At 37.0% G+C, this 25,252-nt stretch overlaps 1 protein-coding gene across 1 annotated transcript in view; it reads right to left on the bottom strand.

The window, feature by feature from the left end:
* Positions 1–25,252, bottom strand: part of AGO2 (argonaute RISC catalytic component 2) — a 175,557-nt gene that overhangs the window by 7,211 nt on the left and 143,094 nt on the right. The window contains exons 12-17 of the mRNA XM_036763392.1: positions 23,854–24,038; positions 20,735–20,894; positions 10,937–11,027; positions 7,377–7,571; positions 2,608–2,742; positions 93–194 (exon numbers count right to left, since the gene is read on the bottom strand). Of these exons, the coding sequence (XP_036619287.1) occupies positions 93–194; positions 2,608–2,742; positions 7,377–7,571; positions 10,937–11,027; positions 20,735–20,894; positions 23,854–24,038 (868 nt within the window). The remainder of the gene's footprint in view (positions 1–92; positions 195–2,607; positions 2,743–7,376; positions 7,572–10,936; positions 11,028–20,734; positions 20,895–23,853; positions 24,039–25,252) is intronic.

Genomic DNA, 25,252 nt, shown 5'->3' with positions numbered 1-25,252 from the left:
TCCACAATTAATCCAGAGCTGCCATACATAAGTGATCACCATTAAACATTACAGTTCAAGTCACTCAAAAAGCCAGAAATATTTGGCCCTACCTGAATACCAGCATGGCTGCACAGGTAAAAGTCAAATTCAGATGGATGGGTAATTTTGGTGTCTACTGTTGTTCCTGCTGGAATATTTCCACTCTTCCCAACCTACAGCAAAAGAGGAGTAATGTTAAGTAATGCAAATGGACATAGTCAAATCGTACATTAGGAAAAAAAATGTATTTGAGAAAATACTAAATTATAAAGAATTCTAATATCAAAAGTTTTACTTTTTTTTAAAGACTTACAAGCAAAAACTAAGCAGACTGATTATAATTATTTTTCAGGATTTCTTAGAAAAGTCCAGGACTAAAAGGCTAGTAGCCTTTTGTATTCTACAATTATACTCAGAAACCCATAGCAGCAATTCCATCGTGTATGGTCATTTTTAACTTGGTGTGCTGGGTTAACAAAATCCTACCTCAGGATGGAAAATAATGTAAAAATATCAAACCTATTTGGTCTCACAATACCTAGTATCCCATTTGAGATGGGTACTGACACAATTAAGAATAGATTTTTTTTAAGATTGTAGGGCTATTAAAAGGTATTATGACACTAAGGATGGGGTAAGAATGGGCTTATGAGTAAATAAGCCTATTTAAAGCAAAGAAAAAATGAAAAAACAAAACACATGGGGAGGAATTAAAGAAGTTTTAATTTAGATTCAAAGATTAAAACTCTCAATTTGAGGTACAGATAGTGGAAAAACATTAAAGGATCTCAAAATGTTAGAATCATCTTGGACCCTTTCTACTTCTCCCCATTGAGTTAGTCAAAATATTTTGTTCAATCATTCCTTCAAAATATACCTATCCCTGTGACTTCTCTAATGTAGATGCCTTAAGTATCTCAATAACTTTATAAACTAATCATCTTGCCTCAAGTCTCTTACCACTCAAATCCATCCTATACATCGTCAGATTAGCCTTCCTAAAATATTGTTCTGTACAAAACCTCCAACTGCTCTACATTACATGTGCAATACAAAGCATTCCTTAAAGAATTTAACAACTTAAGTTAACTGGAGGAATATATAGTGCTCATGGCTAGGTTATGCCAACATAATAAAAATGACAATGCTATGAAAGTTAATTTTGAGTTTTAATATTAATATCAAGTGAGGTACAAAATACAAAGTATGTCACCTGTCCCAAGGGAAAAGGGATTCCCTAAAGGTGGCAAAGTCCTTCAGATGTTCCTGTTTACAGCTAACATTCTGCTGATTGTGTCAAGCCCAGGAACACTGCACAGACTCCTAAATGAGATTCCCAACCACTTAGGAGTTTGGTCTAGCAATCCATACAGGAAAAACCAAGTGGAAAAATTTCTATTGCTTAGGCTATAATATGTAGTTGAATGGATAGCCGTATGAACTAATTGATCAGTGCATATAATTTGGACAGAATGTGAATAGATAAATGAGTTGGGCCCAGATGTAAAATAGGAGGAAATGAGAGGTTTGGACTGCACATGCATAACTGAATAGTGCTTTCAAGGATCAGAAGCTTCTCCACAGAACTGAAATTAAAGTTCATTATCAACAGTATATTATGTGAAGTAGTACATTAATATTTGCAATTAAAGCAAACCAGGGGCTTTGCTCATAACATAACTTATCCATAACTAGGACAAGTAAAATCATCACTGTTTTACACAGGTAGAAACTGAGGCACAGAGATGAAGTGGCTTGTTTCCTTGGTCAAAGAGCTAATAAGTTTCAAGGTTAGTCCTTCTAGTCCAGTGTTCTATCCACTACACCATGATATTACTAAATACCATACCTGTGAAACTCTTCCCCCAACAATTCTCTGCCTAATGCCATGTTTTGTTGTGAGTCAATCAACTGTTTTTAGCTGATTAATAGGCACTTGCAAAATGACCTTTATTACTAACATTATAAACTCAAGAGTAAGAGAGCATAGTAGTAGGAATATGTTGGTGCGTAGCACTTATTAAGTAATTAACGGCAGAGTCAGCCAGGAGTTCCCAAATAGCGAGCCACAAGAGTGATAAAATGGTACATAGTTGGCACCTGCATTTGGCTTGTAACATTTAACAGTCCTGTGAAATAAGAGGCTTAGTTGATCCTTGACACCTGTAATTTGAAAGCTTCCAGACATAAGGAAAGATCCAAGACAAACTGACATTATGCTTCTACTATACCAGCTATTCATAAACTGACGGATCCTATCCCATCCTAATCCTCTCTAGTTTTTAAAGGTCAGATTTTTGGCAAGTAGATAGATGGAGCTCATTTAGAAATAATGTATGATAATAGTTTTGCTTCAATGGTATGGAAAAAAATTCATCCTGTGCAGGGGTGGTATGCTACAGCCTAAACGGTTTAAGGCTGGAGATAAGGGCATGCTAGGTATGAAAAAAAAAAGTCTGGAAACTACATGAAATTATGGATGATTCACATTTCCTAAGTCTTACACTTGTGGAAAATCTGATCTGTCCTTATTTGGTGAGCTCAGGAGCAATGCCAATTCTTCACTGATGAATTGCTACAACTTACCCGTTCATTTTTGTCAGTGCAGAAAAGCCTGGTGTGGTGCCTTTTCTGAACAACTATAAATGTAATTCCAGGCTGGTAGTCTTTTTCTAGTTTAATGCATGCCTCTCGGATGGCCAACAGCTCATGATGAAGAACCTTAGTAAAATTAAAAAAAAAAAAAAAAGGTAGGATTAGGAATTTTTGAGCTTTTTAAGTGACTCTTAGAACCCACACTAAATCTTTTAATAATGTTAATTCCAACCAAAAAAAAGATATACTGTACAACTGAAAAGTCAATTTTGAATTAAAGAACCAACATTGAAAAATGGGAAATAGATAACAGAAATAACATCAATACCAATTACAACAATTTCATACTGAAGTTTTAAAATAAATCCATTGACACCATAAAGTACTTTAATCAGCAAATAGAAACACATGGCTTACTTGCTAGACAGAGTGTAGCCAAAAGCAACAATGGCTTACAATACAAACTCCTTTGTAAGACAATGAAGATTATGAAGAACATTATCTCATAAAGCAGAGAGAAGCGAAGGAGGGCAATTCCAGTTCAAAAAAAAAAAAAGGCTTGAGAAGACTTTCAACCAAAGTCATTATTAGACATTTGGGGGTAAAAATTTGGAGGACAACAAACAGAAAAAAAATGGAAAAGATCTACAAAGATTACCATAACACTATTCAGGACAAGGGAACCATCCTTTTTGGAATTTCTAATTTCATAGTTCTAGTTATGTTTAGAAGGGAGATATAACTAGTAATACAGGGAGAACAAAGAAAAGGCATCCTGATTAGACAAATTGTATATGGAAGACATCTGGGCTAGATTGGTTATTCAAAAGATAATGACTTAGGAATTCCCTCTAAGGTTACCAATGCTTTTTTCATTGCTAAATCCAATGGCCTTGTCTCAGTCCGAATTCCACTTGAACCTTCTATTCTATTTCCTCCAGGATACTTTCTCCTCCCCTGGCTTCTCCTTTCTTCTTTATATCCTCTTTCTTGGTGACCTCATCTGATTCCAAGGATTCAAGTATCACCTTTATGCAGATAGATTCCAAATTTATATCTGTTCCAGTCCTCTGTTAGAGCAACAGTTCTGCATTGTCATATAGACATCTCTACTTGGCCATCTCAAACCCCAAATTGTCCAAAACTAATCATTCAATATTGTCAAACTCAAATAGAAACAGATCCCAGTGGGCTGCACATTGCTTTAGAAATGATATCATTTATGTTGTATTGTAGTTTTATTTATTTTGCCAAAACATTTCCCAATTACACTTTAATCTGGTCCATCTGTGCTGCAAGTTGGACACTTCTGATCTAGAGTAATGTGTTCAGTTCTAGGGACCACATCTTAGGAAGGACTTTGGTACACTGAAAAGCACCTAGCAGGGCAACCAGGATGATGAAAGGTCTTGAAATCACCAAGAAGTTTGTTTGAAGGTGCTGTTAACCTGGAGAAGACTTGGTGAATATGATAGCTCTCCAAGAATTTAAAAGACAGTCATGTGGAAGAGCAAACAAGACTTGTTCTGTTTGGCTCTAAAAGGTAGAACGAGGAACAATGAGTAATAAAAGTTGCAGACAAACAGACTTCAATACCATATAAAGAAAAATGTTCTAACAATTATAAGGTGCACTGGGGCCAGGGGTTGGGCAGTTGGAGGATGTATGGGATGAATTTAACAACACTGGAAGTCAAGTGGTAGCTGAATATTGTAAAGAGAATATCTATTCCTATAGGGATTGAACAAGGAAACTTCTGTTATCTTTTCCAACTCAGAAAGGCTATGAATTCAGTGATTCCTGGTTTACTTACTGGTTGTATGGCCTCACTGGGCCTCATCTGTAAAATGGGGATAATAATACTTGCATTGCTTACTTCACAGAACTGCTATAAAGATCAAATGCAAGAATGTATGTAATGTTGTACACACACACACACACACACACACACACACACACAACGTGCCAAAAATTTTACTGCAGTTTTAAGCTTTAACAGTTTAAAAGTTATTAAAGCTTAAAACTGCACTAAGACTTTTTGGATACTCTCTATCCCTCCATCTATCTATCTATCTATCTATCTATGTTTTATAGCCACATGTATACACATATAGATATATACACAACGATGATCTTTATATATCTCCAGAGATATACAGATGGATAGACAGCAAGGTACAGAATAGGTGAATTATTAGCAGCAATCTTCTCTTCAAGTTTTCTTCTAATGCTTCATCATCGCATAGAAGTAAGTCTGGCTTCTTGAAGTCATGCCAGCAGAATGGAAATCCTGGGAGTTCAAGATGGAAAAGCTCTGGGTATGGTTCTGGTGATAACTGGAGTTGGCATTAGCCTCCAAAAACCAACTAGTTGGAAGCTGGAAAAGACTCCCCACTAGTTGGACCCTAGGGTGCTGACTTTTGGGCCATAACCCTCAGTCTTGAAGACCAGCAGCTTTTATAGGGGTTATGATTGGATTAAGGGGAGAGATGACTTGAAGAAATCACAGGTTGTAGAAGTTTTATTATTATTAGGAGTGCTAATTGGTGCTAGTTGGTCATTGGAAGGACAATAGTGAGTTTCCTTTAGTACCATTTTTATGTTCAACAAAATGTTCTGAGATCGACACACAAGTGAGTTTAGAAAGGATCTGTCTGATGGCTCCTGTTCCACAGAGCACTTTTACATCAGTTATCCATATTCTCCAATTCCCATGACTATGTATAAAAAAAAATACATCTATGAGTGAGCTGATCAATCTTTCCCAAAGATGGAAAAACATTAAGAAAAATTTGTTAAAAAATGAATACCTCATTTTGAAAGAGGATTATTTGCAATGGCCTCATCAAGCACTTGCTGGGAAATAGTAAAGTGGTTTCTCAACAAAGAAAGGTCCTTTAAAGTCTGATTTTGGAATGGGGGTGGAGGGGGGGGTGGCTCAGGGGCTGGGTAGTATTAAAATTAAGACTGTAGCTAGCCCTCATTAGACCAGATTCTGTTGCCCCCTCCCCCCATTTTACAAGGAAGGAAATTGAGGTAGTGAACTAAAGTCAAGCAAAAATAACAACAAAGCTACCAAATATACCTCACATAAAAGAAAGATATAAACTTAAAATGTACAAGAATCAGAACGAGGGACAAAGGGAAACTTGATGGTAGAAGTGAATGGTTTTATGCAGAAATAGCAATATTCAAAACTGAACTCATTATCTTTCTCCCTACACCATCCCCTCTTCCAAACTTCACTATTTCTGTCAAAGGTACAACCACTCCTCTAGTCTCCCACATCTATGACCTTGGCATTAATCTAGACTCCTCACTTTCTCAAACTTCAGATACCCAATTAGTTGCCTTCTCTTGCCATTTCTAACTATCTTTTGCATATGAACCCTCCCTCCACTCACACAACCACCAGCTCAGTTCAGGTCCACTTGCCTAGGTTACTGCAATAGGTTCCTAAATGTAGATGGATCATTGAGGGTCACTGACCCAGATGAACTCTTCATGGGACACCATCATCAATTCTGAAGTTCGGTGCAACTGCACTCTCAATATCAATAGATGATGCATATGAATGAAGCAATGATGCAATGAAGAATATGGAATCAGACTTGAACTAATCCAATTCTTAATATTTACTGAAGTTACAACCAAGAACAAGTCACTTTTGGGGGAGATTTTAAAATTAAGGTTGCAACTGACTTTTATTAGATCAGATTCTGTTGCCTCTGTTTTATAGAGTATCTCTATGCAATCTTGAAACCCCAGATGTTCAAAACTTAACTCATCATATAGAGTACTAAAGTGTCAGAAGAGAGTCTCACTATCTTGGCCCCAAAGTGATGAATTTTTGGCCACAAGAACTATTGGAAACTATAAGCTTGTAAAGGGGTTGTGATCAACACCAGTAGTTGAATTCTGTTCTAGAAATCCATCTTAGGAAGGGCACTGATTCATTGGAGAGCATCCAGAACAGCAACTATAATGGTGAAGGGCCTTCTCAACCTCAGTTTCCTTATTTAGAATACCTTCATATCTTCCTTATGGGGTGGAAGATAAAATGTTTTGTAAACCTTTAAGGGAGATAAGAATATAAGAATAGTCATCACTGCTCATAATATTCACTGGAAAGGAATGAAGACCATTGGCTTATCAGTACTCTCAGGTTGAGTGGCATGATGGATGAAGAGAGCTTAAAGCAAGCAGGCTTGGCTTGTCTTGGCTCCACCAAAAAAAGAGTCTAAGAGGGGTAAACAAGAAATAGAATATTACCTTCTCTGATTCCCTGTTCTACCACTTACTAGCTTTGTGACTGCACAGAAGTCATGTAACCTCTACCTCTCTGAGCAAGAGTAAACAGGAATAATAATACCTATAATAAAGACTTCACAGCATGATGAGAAAAGCACTTCATAAGCACTCATGTGGTAGAGCAGGGATTCTTAACCTGGTGTCCATGAATTTAGTTTAAAAATATTTTGATGACTATATTTCAACATAACTCATTTCCTTTGTAATCCAATGAATTTTACTTTATGCACTTAAGAGCATTATTCTTAGAACAGGTCCAGTCTTGAATAGACTACTAAAGGGGCCCATGATACAAAAAAGATTAAAGAATCCTTGTGACAGAAATGTGAGATAATGATAAAAATAAAATAAACAAAGAAAAACTACACTAACAATGGCCAGATTAGTCATAAAAAATCAATGAAAAAATGAAAAGGGTTGCAACAGGGCAGAAGAAAAATTATCCCAACCTGTTGAAACTGTCCCTCAGAAACACCATCTCTATAGAAGATGATGCGAGTTGGTTTGAAGCGTGTTGATTTATAGAACTGAATAAGGAGCTCTCGGACCATTGCAGCCAAATCTTGGATGATCTCTTGCCGGTGCTGCTGAACTCGCACAGTTGCACAGTAACGATTGGGGTGGGCATCCATGCTTCCTACAACCTGTTGAAAAATAGAGTTCATATTTCTCAAAACTGCCTTGCCATAAAAGATCCCAGTAAAGGAGACTAACTTTATGTTGTCAACAAGAAGTAAGAGTCACAAACTTTACAAAGAATCATTAGATCGTAGTTTTGGAAAGGGCCTTGGAAGTCATCCATGCCAACCTCCCCACCAATGGAAAAACTTAAGCTTTGCTTTTGACCTCCATGTTTCATTGTGTAAACACAATTACTGCCATTTCAGACTGTATGTTAGATTTGAGGAAAAAAAAAGTAATTCCAAAACAGAGCATTTTTTTTTCTAAGCAATAATTTAAATTTAAATTTTAAATTTAATTTAAAGCAATAATAATAAAACCCAGAATTTGCACACAGGCCTCCCCTCCCCTACTCTCCAAGAGTGACAGACCACTGCAAAAGGAGAGAAATTTTTTTAGGCTTCTGAGCATGCCTGTGTAATCCACTTTAGATAGATGGCAGCTTTATTTGGTATTGAGCACAGTGATATACACAGGCAGAGGAGAAGGAAAAAGAATATTTGAGGATAGGAGATTACCCTCACAGTCAGACAAAGTGACTATTTCTTTTTCCTTTCACACTGGGATGAGATGTCAAACTTATACACTTAGGGAGAATAATGATGGGGGGGAGAGGTGTTTGTGATTTCATCAGTGTATAGAACTCTCAATATGTAAACTCCCTCTGATGATACAAATCAGTAACTCACTGGTAATTTTGAACAGAAAAGTTGTCTAGTCTTATATTTCTTAGGGGCACTAAGAAGTGAAATCAGCTGTTCAGATCACAGAGTCAGTGTACATAACAGAGGCAGCCCTTGGATCCAGGTCTTCCTGACCCCAAAGCTCACATGCGGCCTTTCTATTTATTAACTTTTAAAAGTTACTCAGGAAAAAGGATATCTTAAAAACCAACAAATACAATACAGAGAAATAGACCAACTCCTAGAAATAACTTTTTCTTTACAACTCAAATTTCCCCAACAAAATTAGGGCCCTAATTACTACAACTTTTCAGAAAAATCTTCCAAAGTCAGTTTGAGTCAGTTATTTTTTTTTTCTTATTCCCAGGTGATAATGAGACAATCTACAGGACTATTTACCAGGTTCTCTGAATTCAAATTTAAAAAAGAAAATCTGCTAATGTTAACTCATTAGCACCTATTAAAAATCCATTAGTCGAGGTTTAAAAAAAAACCTTTGAGGCCCAAATTGCATATGTTGGGATGAATACAATGCCAGTAGATTTTAAAAACCTATTTCTAATAACTTTGAATTAGGAAGGAGGCTAAAAACATATTACTTCCCAAATTACCAAAAACCTGAACTTAGATAATAATGCCCCAAAATACAACAACCAACAAAAACTTGATAGTTATGTATCTTCAGAATTTCTGCCTATTAAAAAAATAAAATGAGGGCTCAGTAAGTGAAGTAGCATTGTGTAGTGGAAACAGCAACACCTTAAGACTTAGGTGCTAGTCCTAGTTCTGTCTGCAAAACTGAATGGCTAACTCATGGCCAAGTTACTATCTGTTTCTAGGCTTCATCCTGGTCCCATTCAGTTGTTTTCAATTACGTCCTACTCTTTATGACCCCATTTGAGGTTTTCTTGGCAAAGATACTGGAGCAGTTTGCCACTTTCTTCATCTCATTTTACAGATGAGGAAACTGAAGCAAACAGGGTTAAGTGACTTGCCCACGGTAGCACAGCTAGTAAGTATCTGAGGCTGGATTTGAACTCCCACTGAGCCACCTAGCTGCCCTATTCCCCATGAATGAAGGTCTTCAAACAGAGGATGGATGGCTGTTTGTCAGTGATCTTTGTTATAGAGGAAGGCTGTGGAGATAACTAAGATATCAACTGGAGAAACTGACCTCTAAGGGACCTTCCAACTTTGAGATTTTGTGTTTAGATGATAGAATATTAGCTTGGAAAAATATGCTGAATTGTCTGTCCTACAAGGGTTCTATTAGCTTTGGAAATCAATGTGTGGATTCTAAAATATATATAATCCACATTCGCATGATAGCACACGAGTTTCATAATAGTTCTGTGAGTTGGGTACTCTATTGCCATTTTATAGAAATTGAGTTGCCCATGGTAAACTGTCAATACCAGGAGACTCCTTGTTTTCCAGAGCTAAGGCTGTGCCCTGACACATAACATATAATGGCATAACAATAATCCTTTGCGTTCACCCTGTGGATGATCTCAGCTACAGTAAAATCCTAGAATTGTTACTTTCCATGAAGCCCTGCTACAAATCAAACTTGTTACATTGTTGCATTACCCCTCATTGTCAAGACTACAGCTCACTATGTAGCCATAGATATAAGTATTGAGATCTCCCCATACTAAAGCAGGTCTGTCCCGTTAGGGGCAGGGATCTGGCACACGTCCTTGCTTGCAAGCCATTTCCCTCACTTTAAAATTAAAATTCTCTTTGATTGCTGACCTTCCTGTCTCTTGTCTGCTTTGTTTGGCTCCAGCCACCCACAGGTTAGAGGCTGGTTCTGTCCAGTTGAAAAGACATATGGGTAACTAGACCAAGGCACATTCATTTCAAAGATGAAGAAACATTATAAACAGAAAGGGTACCTTGGAAAGAGATGGGATTAGAAATCAAGGCTCATACTGGTGCACCAGAGACAAATCTAGTATCTCCCATGTTTGAGAAAGCAATTCATGCTTCTAAATTCATACATAAGTCAATTTCAAGATAACATATTATGCTTGTAATTCTTGACCAGTAAAAGTATAAAATCAGAGCATTTTAATATTGGAAGGACCTTTAGTGGCCATCTACTCCAATCCACTGGCATATCATCCATCTTCTCATTACTGAGAAGCTTTTGATACTTTGGTAATTTTATAATGATCCACTTTATGAATAAATACAACATTTCACTCCCTACTACAAAGAAATTGCTAAACTATAAAAACTATATTTACCTAAATAGCAGTCACATCATTAAAATGTGCCCTTCCTGAAAGGAAAACAAAATTATACATGGGTGATGGTGTGTGCATGTACTGATAGAGAAAAATATGTGTTTATAGTGAGTTTAAAATAATTTTTCAATTAGAATAAATGTATCTCATCACAGATGATAGTTTTATTTTTTCTGATCTTTCAGAATTCTGTGTATTATGGGCCCCACTTGAGTTTTAAACAACCTAGATTTGGTGAAAAAGTGATCAATATTTAGACCAATAAGGCATATAAGACATGTAACTGTAATGTTACAGAAAGCAATGTAATAGGCACAATGAAAGTATTAGGAGGATTTAAGAGGAAGTCTCTAACTGAAAAGTGGAAAGAAAGAGAAAATATAAGAGACTTACTGCGGCAATAGAAGGCTTTTTTCCATCTCCTGCTGGGGGGTGAGTGACATCTGCACCCAGAAAGATGACAGGCTGTTGAAATACTGGAGGCCTAATGAAAAGAATGTGATATCATTAAAATAAATCCTTAAATACACATTAAGATCTGCATTGTATGACCATACCCACTATATTATGACATCTGGAAGAATACCTTCTTCAGGTTATTACTTGCATCTACAAAGTACACCTGGAGGGATTCCTGAGGCTAAGAAGACTTTCCAATATAGAAACACCTTAACAGTGACTTTTCATTTTGCTGCAGTCTTTGGAGTTCATCTGGTCTTTGAGATATTCAAGACTCCTCAGGAAATCACTGGCCCAGCCATGGGTTAACATATTCCTCTCTCTCAACTAAAGCAAGACATGGAATGTCTACTTTACAAAGCACTTCATTTACTGGTGCTTCATAGTTGCCAAGAGCTTTATATATGTCACCTTGTTTGAGCATTAGAACATCACGAGGAGGTAAAGATTACAAGTGGTTCTCCCCATTTTAAATATCAAGAAACTGAGGTTCAAAAGAGTGCTAGTTCTTTGGAAGAGAAATGATTTGCCTAAAGTTCTCACAGTCAAAAATGAAATGGAGCCTTGACCACAGATCTTTTGACCCACAGTTTATTTTCTTACCATCAGACCACAGTTAAACCACTATTTCAAAAGTTTTCATGACTTATGTCTAAAAGGACATAGGGACCTAGGATAGTACTTGGCCATGGCTGAAGCTGGTGACACATACCTTCTTACTCTAGTTGTATCTCTGCCAAAGCTAAATTCAATACACATCTCACTTAATGGCTGCACCATTTCAGGTCCCAGGGCCTACCCTTCTTCATATGTTGGTTAAAGTTATTCTTCAAAACTACCCCCAGTAAAACACAGTAAAGCTTCTATGAAGTGATATGAAGCAAAGCATGTAGAACCAAGAGAACAATATATAAAATAATTAATAATAGAAATGAAAACAACACTTGTAATGACCATCTTTATTCCAAAGAACAGATAATACAACATAATTCTCTACTGTCAACAGAAGATGGGGAATTATGGAAACAGAATCAGATGATTTATTAGTCAACTTTGAGACAGTATCTGTAAAGGCCTAGCACAGTGTCTGGCACATAGCAGGTGATAAATAAATGCTTGTCCCCATCCCTCCTGAATAACTAGTTTTCTTTGACACAAGAAAGGGCTTGTTGGGAAATTACTATGATGTATAAAACAAGAAGCATCAATGAAACATGGCTGGGGGGCGGGGGAGGAAGATGTTATCATTAAAATTGAACTGATTTGGTACTATGAAATGATTGTTTAGGGAAGTTTTGCTACTTACCTTTAAAAACAAATTTAAAAAAGTTTTAATGGAATTTCAATAGTAGGATGGCAGAAAGTGAAGCTTTCAATTGTTAATAAAAACGCACCAGCAGTATTTATTGCTAATACCTGTTCTAAACTCCAGGAAATAATGTATCTAAGCAACAGCACCAAAGCTTTGCCCAACAACTATAGCACTATGAAGAATCTGAGTCATTCCTTGCACTAAAGAACTTCATTACATCCTTAGTACTGATTGTTCATTTAAGCTGAGTCCCCTGATGTTGCTGTTGTTTGTTGTTTAGTCATTCAATTCTGTCTGACTCTTGGTGATCCCATATGGAATTTTATGGCAAAGTTACTAGAGTCATTTGCCATTTCCTTCTCCAGTCAATTAAGGCAAACAGAGGTTAAGTGACTTGTCCATGGTCACAGAGCCAGTAAGTTCTGAGGCTAGATTTGAATTCATGTTTCCCTGACCCCAGACCCAGTGCCACCTGGTTGCCTCGTATCCACTGATGATTTCAGAGCAAAGGTTTCTTATCCTTTCTTGTATCATGTACCTCCTCAGCAGTCTGGTGAAGCCTATGGACACCTTTTTAGAATAACATTTTTAAATGCATAAAATACCTATGATTAAAAAGACTTATCAAAAAAATTTTTTTTAAAAGTTCATACATGCCAGGATAAGAATGTCTTGTTTAGAAATTGGTGAAGAGAGAGATTTATCACTGGCAAATCATAAGCCATTAGGAAGTACTTGCATCAACCACTGTAGTGACTATAAACAGGCCCCAATAGAGAATGCAAGGTCCTACCCTTCATAGATAATTATTCCACCAAGTTTCCCATAGCTATATGACTCCGGCAATACACAAAATCTATGAAGTCCGTTAAAAGGGTAATATTTCCAAACCTTATTGTTTATCACTGTCTTGCTATTGGTCATGGTCATTTTAAAAAAATCATTTGTATGGAAAGGTATCTTGTACCTAGCAGTATTTGTCTAAGGAGTACATGGTATATGAAAACAATAAGAACCTTTCCTTTTTCTCACGTTCCTTTATTAATTCCGTAAATCCCCCCTCCAAGTTTGAGAAAACAGTTCATTCAGTCACAATGATTATATTCTGCATAGCATAGCAGGGAAAAGGGGAAAATGAGTTACATGTCTATGCAACATGTTTCCTACACATTAATCATGTGTCCTGACAACTGCTCTTGGTTCAGCTGAAACTCAGTCAAGTAAAAACTGCTTATCTGGGTAAGACAGGAAGCTGGCTCAGTTTGGAAGTGAAGTGATGATTGCAGATACAGTCAGCAGATTAATTCCAATGAAGAGTCATCATAGAGGTTTTTATATTTAATAGACTCCATGTATTAATTTGAAACCATCTTGGAACATAACCTTTGAACATAAACAAAAGCCAGACTTTTTTTGGAAGGGGGGAGGGAGTGGGGAGACTATTGAGTTTTGGCTAGAGTTTTAAATATGAAAACTGAAATTATTTTCCTCTGTGTGAGTTATATACGTGAGAGGTAGAGAAAATAAAAAGAGAGATAAACCCAAGGAGAGGGAGGAAGAGAGAAGAGGAGACACACAGTGAAACCATTTTCAAAAATGTGCTTTTCCATCAAAATCATTATTTTTCAGTTGCAAAAACTCAAGACAAAATGTGTTCTTTTAACAGCACTAAAAGATTAATTGACATTCTGGAAGGTGAATTCTACTTCCTTTCTAGAACACTTAATAAGCCCTCAAACATTTTAATTTCAATTACTTTCTCCAACTTCATTGGGTTACTATTTCATAGGAGCATAAGGAGATGAAAGGACCCCTCACAGTCCAATCCTCTCCTAAGGCAGACTAACTAAAACCCTGAGAGGCTGTTTTTTACCTGAGGTCCTATGACTCCAAAGGCAGTGAGGGCTCTTTCCACTACCCAGGTATATCAAAGAAGAAAACGTAGTCCAGTTTTGACTGCAAAATGAACAACTTGTACATGGGGAGAAGCTGGATCCTTAGGAATGAGCTACTATGGTCCAATTTGCTAATAAAGATTCATCAGTTTTTATCATTTAAATACACATTAGGAACTACTTCTGTAAAACACTTTGTAACAAGGATCTTTTTTTTACTTTTTAAGGGGGGCGGGGGTGGAGTTATGAGGGATAGGAAAAAATGTTTAAATGAAAAACAAAACAAAATAAACAGAACAATGGACTGGGAAACCAGGTATTAAGTCCCTTTTTTTGGATAATGTGGTCTGAACATGTGTGATCTTGAAGAAATCACCATTCAACTCAGGGCTTTGGTTTCCTCATTTAGAAAATGAAATGTTTATAATCAGAGAAATGCAAATTAAAACAACTCTAAGATACCACCTCACACCCATCATATTGGCTAACATAATAGGAAAGGAAAATGACAAATGCTGGAGGGGATGTGGAAAAATAGGGGCACTAATGAACTGTTGGTGGAACTGTGAACTGACCCAACCACTCTGGAATACAATTGGAACTATATCCAAAAGTCTATAAAACTGACCCAGCAATACCAATCCTAGGACTTATCCCAAGAGATAAAAGAAAAAGGGAAAGGACTTATATATTAAAAAAAAAAATATTTATAGCAGCTCTTTTTGTGGTAACAAAGAATTGGAAACCAACAGGATACCTATCAATTGGGGAATAGCTAAACAAGTTGTGATATATGATTTTGATGGAATACTATTGTGGTATAAGAAATGATGAAGAGGTTGTTTCAGAAAAACCTGGGAAGACTTACATGAACTACTGCAAAGTGAAATGAGCAGGGGGTATAGAAATCTATCTTGCCCTACAAGAAAGTAGGGGGAAAGGGGATGAGGGAGGGAGGTGGGGTGATAGAAGAGAGGGCAGACTGGGGAAAGGGGCAATCAGAATACATGCCATCTTGGGGGGGGGGGCAGAGATGGGAAGAAAATTTGTAACTCAAAATCTTGTGGAAATGAATGTTGAAAACTAAAAATAAATTAAAAAATAAATCCTATAGACTTCAAAGGAAAAAAAGTGAAATGAGCAGAACTAGGAGAATATTTTATATAGTAACAGCATTATTGTTAAGATAATCAGCTATGAATGACTTAGCTCAATATGATGATCCACAACGATTCCAAAGGACTCCTGATTAAAAAAAAAAATTATGATCCACCTCCAGAAAGAGAACTGATGGACTCTGAGGGAAGATTGAAGCATATTTTTTTCTTTAATTTTCTAGCTTTTGGGGAGGAGGGAGGGCATGTGGCTAATGTGGAAATGTTTGCATGACTTCATATGTATAATAGGTATTGTATTTCTTGCCATCTCATGGGGTGGGGCTGGAGAAAGAGAATTTGGAGCTGAAAAAAAAAAACACCACAAAACCAAAGATATATACACAGAATTAAAAAGAAAATTAAATGACAGGATAGGATGATGCCCAAAGTCTCTTTCAATTCTAAAATTTTATGATTCTGCCTACTTAAAAAATCTTTGAATATCAAGGCTTCTTTTTCTTGGTCATTCAAAGGTTAGCAACTTTCAAGGCAAGCACTAAATCATTCTAAACCACAACAGTCTGGGCAAGCCTTGCCCTCAAACATCTAGGCTTCATACCAAAGCCTAGGAAAGATGGGAGAGAGAAATGCTGTAGCTCATTTTTTCCCCCCAGCCCCAATGTAGAACAGCCATCTCAGTTAAGATTAAGCCAGAAGTTTGTCTGTGTTCCTACATTAAATTATTTCCACCTGGTACGTTACAGAATCAGAATTTTAAAAGATGGAACAGATATTAGAGATAAGAAAATTTGAGGAACAGTTTTAAATAACTTACTATAGTATTAGGGCTGAGTCTAGAGCTTAGATCTCCCGATCTCCCTTTCTTGTGGGGATTTTTTTCCCCTCTAAATCATGGCTGACCCTAAAAACCACAGATAATGTGGGGCCTGGAATCAGGAAGATGCAAGTTAAAATCTGTCCAGGCACTTAATAACTGTGTGACTTTGGGTATGACATTTAGCCTCTGTTTACTTTAGTTTTTCAATTGTAAAATGAGGAAAATGATAGCACCTATCCCTTGTTGTGTGAATTAAATAAGATAATACTGGTAAAGTGCTAAGCATGGTGCATGGCACACAGTAGGCACTATATTAACGTTAGTGATTGTTATTATTATTATGGTTCTGTCCAGATTTTAATCATGATGCCTTACAATATGCACTACTGAATGGAGTGACCACATTGACCACAGAACTATTGCACTGTAAAAATTATAAGTTCAATGGGTTTCAACAAGTGGGAATGAAGAGACAGTATATTCTATCCCATTACCACAAAGTTGGCCCGGAAAAAAAAAAAAACTTTCACTCTGGCATTCACTTCAACCTTCCGTAGAATGATGAAGGAGAAGAGAACATTAGAGGCATCTGAGCTTGTAAAGAAGGCCAAAAGATAAAACAGGAGAAGAAATTTAGGAAAATTTGTAGATCTAATTGTATTTTCATTTTTTGAGAGAAAAGATTGGAAGTATAAGGAAAAGAAAATTAAATTAAAGTTAAAGAAAATTAAGGCAGACTAAAGAATAAAGACTTGAAAAGGAAGATTAAAGAAGCAGAGGGTATTTACCCTGACATGGTAAGGTAAATAAGAAAAGGTAAGTGAAAAGAAACTGGAGGGTAAAACAAATTGGTGGAGGCGACTGGTCAGCAAAGACAAAAGAATGGAAGTTAAGTACGCTGTCAGGCAATTAAAAGGTGTAACTGGCAGTAAATGTCTTAACAAGGCAGTGAAGGTTAATATGTTTGGGTTGGATTTGGTTTCAACATGCACTTTTAAAAAACTCAAGGTTGACAATTTCAAGCAGTATGGAGAGAAAGGAGAATTTGAAAGGACCTGCATCGGGTATGCAAAAATGGTAATGTTTCTTTCTATTGTCAAATGACTACAATCTATATTCCAAGTAGATGGAGGTAATTTTCTCCTTGAATCTAAGGTGAAGGTGAAGGGACTCCATACCTTCCCACACTTCAGGTCATTAGAGAAAAGAAAATGTTCCTAAAGGAAATAGAAGGGTTCTTTCCAAGAAGGAAAAGAGTGTAAATGTGATGGGAGAGTAGAGATGATTTGGCCCTCGTAAGGAGGCTGAATAGTGTAAGACTGTTAAACAGAGAAGGGAGGGAAAAGGAAAACTGTACAATTAAGAGCTGAACAACAGGTTTGAGGTTCTTCCTGAGAAGAAGGGACTTGTGTGCTCTGAGGAAGAAGAGGCAGATTGCCATTCAAGAAATAATGTAGTTAAAATCGAAGAAGTCACAGATCTGAGGAAGAGATGGTTGACAATTCCTTCCTGAAGGACTTACAAATGGACAGAGCTACTATTTATCTACCTGATATCAACAGAGAGGTCTGTTGTCTTTCCAGGGCATGCATTCAAGACATAACAAAGAATTTTCCAAGAGTTATCAAAATGTGCTACCTACTTAATAAATAAATGAATTAAGGATAGCTAGTATTTCTACTAGGTGGCAGGCACTATGCTAAGGTCTTTAGAAATATTATCTCATTCGATCCTCACAACAACCCTGGGACATTGGTACACCTGATTGCTCTTCATGGAATTCAAGCCACCTGGCCAGTCCTCAAATACTGAAAGAACAGTAAGACACGATTTTCAAAGAAAGGGAAGAGAGCAGAGGGTGTGACCTATGTGCCAGTGAGTTTGAATTCAGTTTCCAGAAAATTAGACTAGATCGTGAAAGAGACAGTGAGTAGATATTCCTCAAAAAGGAAGTAGTGTTAACAAAGAGCATGGCTCGGTCAGGCCAAACTAACCTATTATCCTGTCCCCCACCCCCCACCCCCACAGGGTTACTCAATTAGAAGAGTGCAATTCTGTAGTTTACTTAGATTTCAGGGAAAAAAAAACATTTGAGATGACAGAAAAGGAAAATGACAAATGCTAGAGGGGATGTGGAAAAACAGATACACTATGCATTGTTGGTGGACCTGTGAACTAGACCAATCATTCTAGAGAACAATCTGTGCCCAAAAGCTTACAAAATCCTTTGAGGCAGTAGTATCTCTTCTAGGTCTATACCCCAAGGAGATTAAAGGAAAAGGGCACATATGTACAAAGATAATTATTATAACACCTCTTTGTGTGGTGGCAAAGAGAGTTGGAAATTGAGGTCATGCCCATCAATCAGAGAATGGTTGAAAAAGCTATGGCATATGAATGTAATGGAACTTGTGCTATAAGAAATGATAGAGGGGGTAGTGTCAGAAAAATCTGGGAAGACTTACATGAACTGATGCAAACTGAAGTGAACAAAACTGAAAGACTTAGCACCTGATCAATATGATGATCTACCACAATTCCAAAGGACTCATGATGAAAAATGCCAACCATCTACAAAAAGAGAACTGCGCATTGCAGATTGAAGCACATCTTTTCCTTTTAATTTTCTTGCCCTTTTTTTTGTCTTTCCAGAATGTGGCTAATGCAGAATATATATTGCATAATTTCATATGTATAATGCGTAGCATATCCCTTGTGGGGCAAGGTGAGGGAGGGGAATTTTGGAACTGAAAGTAAAAAATTTAATTTTTAAAAAGCATTCGATAAAATACCTAATGTTCCTGCTGTGAGAGAAAAAAACATGGGTTAGAAGGCAATACAATTAGATCATTCAGAATTGGTTGGATGGAAAAAACTAGTGTTGTGGTTCAGAAGCAATTTGGCAGATAGTCTACAAAGGAGAGCCCTAGGGATCTATGCTTGGCTCTAGGATGTTTAAAATTTCTATCAGTGAATTGGACAAATTCATACATAGCATTCTTATCAAATTTACAGATGATGCAAAGATGTAAGTGATAGTAACACACTAGATGGCAGCTGGGATCCAAAAAGATGTTGATAGGCCAGAGCACTGGATTCTCATAAGATAACATTCAACGGGCAATTAGGCAGAGTCTATCATGATGTAAAATGCCATCCACATCTAGAGAAAGAAATATGGAGTCTGAATGTAGATCAAAGCATACTATTTGCTCTCTTTTTTTCCCCCTTTCTTATGGTTCCTCCCATTCAATCTAATTCTTCTATACAACATGACTAATGTGAAAATATGTTTAAAAAGATTGTATATGTAGAGTCTACATCAGATTGCTCACTGTCTTGGGGAGGGGGGAGGTGAGGGAGGTGGATAAAATTTAAAACTTACGGAAGTGAATGTTGAAAACTAAAAATGAATGAATTTATTTTAAAGAATTATGCTGAGTCTACACTTGGGTACAAAATAAAAGATGTGGGAATGTTAGTGGACTGAGAGGGTTTAACATGAAATAACAGTATGATGTGGTAACAGGAACAGCTAATCGGATGTTGGGATGCATTAAGAAAAGCACAGCTTCTAGGAATAAGGAAGTGGTAGTCCCATGCTCTAGCTGGGCAAGAACACATTTAGAGTAATGTGTTCGATTCTGACACTGTTGGAGAGCACAGAGAAGAGGGAAATGAAGATGTTGAACAGACTTGGAATCCGTGTCATGAATATCAATCGAAGTGAAATAGGTTCAGTCCGGAGATAAGTAGACTTAGGGAGACATAATAGCTGTTTTCAAGAATATGAAAGACTGTCAAGTGGAAGAGACATCGGACTTCTTTGGTTCAGCCCCAGTAGAACCAGAAGCAATGGAGAGAAGTTACCAAGAGGAAAATTTAGGCACGATGTTTGGAAAAATTTCCTATCAATCATATTTAGGGAAAAGTGAAGAATTGGATACTTCAGTAAAAATAGGTCCTTCCTCCTTGAAGAAGAGGTTGGATGACTTCTGGTAGAATATATTATATTGTGGGGATTCCCTCTGGAAATGAGTTGGACTAGATCTAACTCTAAAATTCGGAGATTAATTTTGATTATTATAATCTCATTCTAATTTTACCTGCCCTTCTCCACCTACCATCAATCCTACTTGATATATACAATACCGAATAACATCCTAGGGCACATGCATGACTAAAAGCTTATAGGAACACAAATAAAACATTTATTAAATACAGCACTGTGCGTGACACTGGGAAAAATACACCCCACCCCAGATACCTATGATGTATAATATTATATGCTGAATACATTAAGAAGCTGCACAACAAATGTTGTCGGAGGAAGATCAGGGTTGGGAGACAGAGTAAGATATTCTTATCCATTTCATAGTAATGTGGGTGATCTCTCCACTAGTGTAGAAGTCCCTCAGTGCTTTAGTAGACAATCTTTAAGAGTGGCTTTTGCCAAATATTCCTCACAAGATAGCCAATGGCACCAATAAGATTCAAAATCCCTGGACTAGAGCTTACACTCCATTGCTACTAGAGCCTTGTAGACACTATGAGAAATTAGGCTTTCATGCATAGAAAATTTCACCTTACCTTCCCTGGGGCAGTAAGATGTTGTTTACTCCTCCTAGCTTGACATTGATCTTTAAGCAAAGATTTGACAGGGTCTGTGGTGTGGTTCTCTGCACGTTTTTCATCTGAACACACTGTGTGGCCATGCCAAGCACAGTGTCCCCAACACGTTTCACTTCCGCTGTTAAAGAGAAAAGAGCACATGCTATCAGTTATTTTTGCAGATCACTTCATCAGCTTTACATACTACTACCCCTCTACAATGAATGTAAAATTGACTCAGACAGTTATAGCTGCGAAAGACCTCTAACAGAATACTAAGTCTACCATCCTCTTTTATGGATTAGTAAACTGAGACGTATCTGAAGTATGTTGGTCAAGGTTACAGAGCTGAAGAAAGGCAGGACTGAGACTTAAATCCAGATTGCCAGATTTTAATTTCAGGGGTCTTTCCACTCAAGGCCACATTTAACAATTTAACACGTGTGTGTGTGTGTGTGTGTGTGTGTGTGTGTGTGTGTGTGCATAGATATAGATCTAGCTCTAGATCTACCCATCTGTCTAGACTAGTCAAAACTAATAGCAGTTATTTTATAACCCCAAAGTCTAATTACAATCAAATGCTTAAATAGCAAGAAAAAATACCATCACCCTTGAAAGAAGAGCATAAAAACAAAACATTAGTCAAGACTTAAAGAGAGCTATCTATGTACCATTCATCCCCCTGTAAATGACTTCTGCCTTTCCCCATGAAACATCTGGCAAACAAGTTCTCAGAGGATGATAGCAGACAAATAGCAAAGAGAGCCTAAATAAGATATATTTGCTTCTTGCCCTAAAGGAATCCATTCACCTGCTGCTCAATTCCCAGTATCCTTCAGTACAACAATGATAATTAAAGTTTACATTTATGTAATGTTCTCACATTTTCTCCTCAGAACACCGTAAGGAAGGGAGTGTGTGTGTCATTATATCAGTTTTATAGATCAGGAAACTGAGATACAAGGAGGTTAACACAGCTGGTCAATGGCAGAACAAATGGCAGAACCCAAAGCGTCTGACTTTGCCCTGGTCTCTTTTGATACTACCATGCCTTTCTACCGTTTCTTGTTTAAAAGGGGAAAACGAAGCAAGGCTAAGAGAATATGTGTCTCAAATTAAATGACAGCTGGGGACTAACATCACTTCTTGGAGTGGCTCTCATTTGTTGCCCAGATAAAATAACAACAATTACCTTTGTGTCTGAATCAAGGTCCCTTCTGTGGGGCTGCAGATAGAGCCAGGAGAGGGATTCTGCTGCATGCGGTTAAACCTTTATGGGAAATGTTCTCCTGTTTAACTTAGAGGGTATATGGTCAAACTCATACCTGAATAAAAAGCCAGTCTCAGACACACCCTAGTCATCCAGCCTTTGCATAAAAGCTTCCAGTCAGGGAGAGCCCCTTAACAACTAAAAATCCACTTAGGGACTGCCCTAATGGTTAGAGTCTTCAGGTGATATCAACCTAAACCTAATGGTGCACATTCTATGCCCACAGACTATTTGAGACAGAAAGGAGTTAGATATGGATCATCTAGTGTAAAGGTTCTTAACTTGTATTGTGTCATGGACCCTTAAGGCCCCCTGGGCAGTGTGGTGTGAAGCCTAGGGAGGGCTTCAGAATCATGTTTTTAAATATATATAAACATATGTAAAATAAAACATAAAACAAATGAAGCATATTACAAAAGAAACCAATTGTATTGAAATAGTTATCAATTTTTTTTTTAAGTTTGTAGACTCCAGGTTACGAACTCATATAGTGGGTCAACCTCTAACACTCTCATTTTACAAATAAACCAAGCTCACAGGAAAGAAGGGAATTTTCCAAGATCATGAGTAAGCTGATGACAGAACAAGAATTCAAACCTAGGTCCACACTATTTTGCTTTGTCCTTGTTATGCTGGGGCAGAGAAACCATAATTGCATTTTAGAACAAAAGGCAGAATGACTTAAGTATCAGATGACCTGCACAAAAGTCCTGTCTCTTGACCCATGCTAGCAAGGCTAGCTTTTGCCATGCTAGCAGTAGGCTCTTGTCAAGAAAGAGCTTTTTAAGTTTTATGAACTGTTATTACCAGACTCCTATGCCTGTGGTCTTCCCCTTCACTGGGCTTTTTATATAAGTGCCCCAAAGAAAGAAAATGTGACTTTCTTAAGGCTCATTTACTAAAAGAGGGAAACACTTTTCTTCCCTTAGATTATCAATTTTTAAAGAATGTGTATAGTATGGGGGGGGGGGGCGGAGAAGGTTTAGGAGACAATTGGGGTTAAGTGACTTGCCAGGATCACACAACTGGTAAGTATCTGAGGCCAGATTTAAACTCAGGTCCTCTTGATTCCGGGGCCAGTACTCTATTCACTATAACTACCTAGCTGCCTCTGTATTGTACTGTTATCAACTGTTCTTTTGAAAAGTTTGTTAAAATTCTCCAGTAAGTTCATCAAGACTGAGAAGTTTTGAATGTTAGTTCCTTAGTTCATTTCTTTTTCTGAGATGTAATTATTCAAGGTCTCTATTTGGTAGTGTTAGTTTGGGTATCTTATATTGTTAAAGCCAACACTTTTATTTCTTTGATGTTCCCTGTTTTGTGGGCATATACTTGTACATGTGGGAGGCTCTGAGAATTCTTTTTATTCCTTCTGGCTTTGTTGTGATTTTATCTTGTTCACTTTTTATTCTGTTGATATGATTTTCTGCTGTCTTCTTTTTAATCAAGTTGGCTAAATATTTATCAATTTTGTATTAGTCTTTTCAAAGAACCAGCTTTTAGTTGTTTATCATTTATAGTCTTTTTTGTTTCCAACTTATTTATTTATACTCTAAGTTTCAAGGTTTCTTCTTTTGGGTCTCTTTTGGTTTTGTTTATTGGGTTCTTAATTTTTAAAAGTATATAGTCAGTTTATTAACCTTGCCCTTTTCCATGCTAATGTATTTTCCTTTAGAATCTAAAATTGGATTGTGATCCATTCCTTTAGTCAACACCATCTCCCTTTTAGAGATATACAGCTGAAAAAAAAAAGTTACTGCTTCAATGCATAGTTAAAACAAGTAAAATATTTTTTAAATAATAGGCTGAAGGATCCCTAAATACTCACCATAAACAGGGGTTTTGCCAGGCAGAATGACCACTACTAGCTGCAATCCAGCATATGTGTTTTTTAGGTGCCTAAACATAGGCTCAACACTATCTGCTCCTTGGGCATATTTGCAGAAACATGGCTGACCTTGGATTGGCATTCCTGCATCTCTTGAAATCTTTCTGAGTTGTTCTGTGAAGGACCTAAGGGAGAATAATGGTAATACTAAAAAACTGAATCAAAATTATATATATAGAAATTAATTATAATTAAATATAAATCAATATAACACCTACAAATGTAGTTGTGTGTGTGTGTGTGTGTGTGTGTGTGTGTGTGTGTGTATGAACATTACTTCAGTATTTCATTAAACAGTAAGCAATTTGCTTTTAGAAAGTCCTACTTAGGAGAGTAGTTTGATAAGACAACAGTGCACACCTAAGCAATACCCACCTTGGGGTCCTCAAATTCAGGCCAAACCCAGGGATTAAAATTGACTACTAAAAGTTAGATGATAAAAATGCACAATTAGCCTAATCATATTACATACTCACAGAGTTGGAACGGACAGAGGCACAAAAGTCCAGCCCCATCCAAATCAGAAATCCAACTTTACAACCTCAACAAATCCAGACTCTGTCTGAAGACTTTCAATGATGTGGAATGTTAATGTGCCATTAAGAAATAACAGAGACTGTTTCAGAGGAAAAGTTTTTCTATGAACTGATGCAGAGCAAAGTGTGCACAACTGGCAGAACAATTTTGTGGCACTCATCACCTGTCAAGAGAGGTGATATACAGTAAGACATATATATTTTATGATATGGCCAATGTGGAAATTTGTTTTGTTGGACTACTCACATATGAACAAAGGAGTTTATTTTTTCTATTTAATTAGCTCAATGGGAAAGAGTGATAGTGGAAGGGAAAGAATAAAAGGGGAAAATAAATGCCAGGCATGGAAAATCATTATTCTACAAGGTAGTTCACTATGGTTTTTTTTCAATAGTTCAAATAGGCAAGAAGATTTTCTTTATATTGAGAAAAAATATGTCAAAGGATGTCATCAGAAAGGAGTATCACTGAAAAAGGATAGTCATGTAATGAGAGATATATTAACAGGCAGCCATTGTGTTTATTCATTTGGTATCCAAGCAATGGCAAGAGACCTAGAGGAAACCTCGAAATGTTGGAACATTTATGGGAGAAGTGGACAAAAGTCACTCAGGATGAGAAACTATGGATGGGCTGTGACCTGCAACACTAGAAGGAGTACCCAAATATCACACTGTCTGTAAGCATAGTGCCTCACACATTTGTACATGTGTTTACTGGGGGATGGGGAGGGATGAGGAAAGGGATCTGGTATTTAATTAGTGTGGACTACTCCTGGATTGAGAACTCCATCGTTTAATGC

The sequence above is a fragment of the Trichosurus vulpecula genome, chromosome 1 (assembly GCF_011100635.1).
Source record: "Trichosurus vulpecula isolate mTriVul1 chromosome 1, mTriVul1.pri, whole genome shotgun sequence".
Lineage (NCBI taxonomy): Eukaryota > Metazoa > Chordata > Mammalia > Diprotodontia > Phalangeridae > Trichosurus > Trichosurus vulpecula.
Note: the sequence above shows the minus strand (reverse complement) of the source record. Positions and strands in the feature narration are given on the sequence as shown.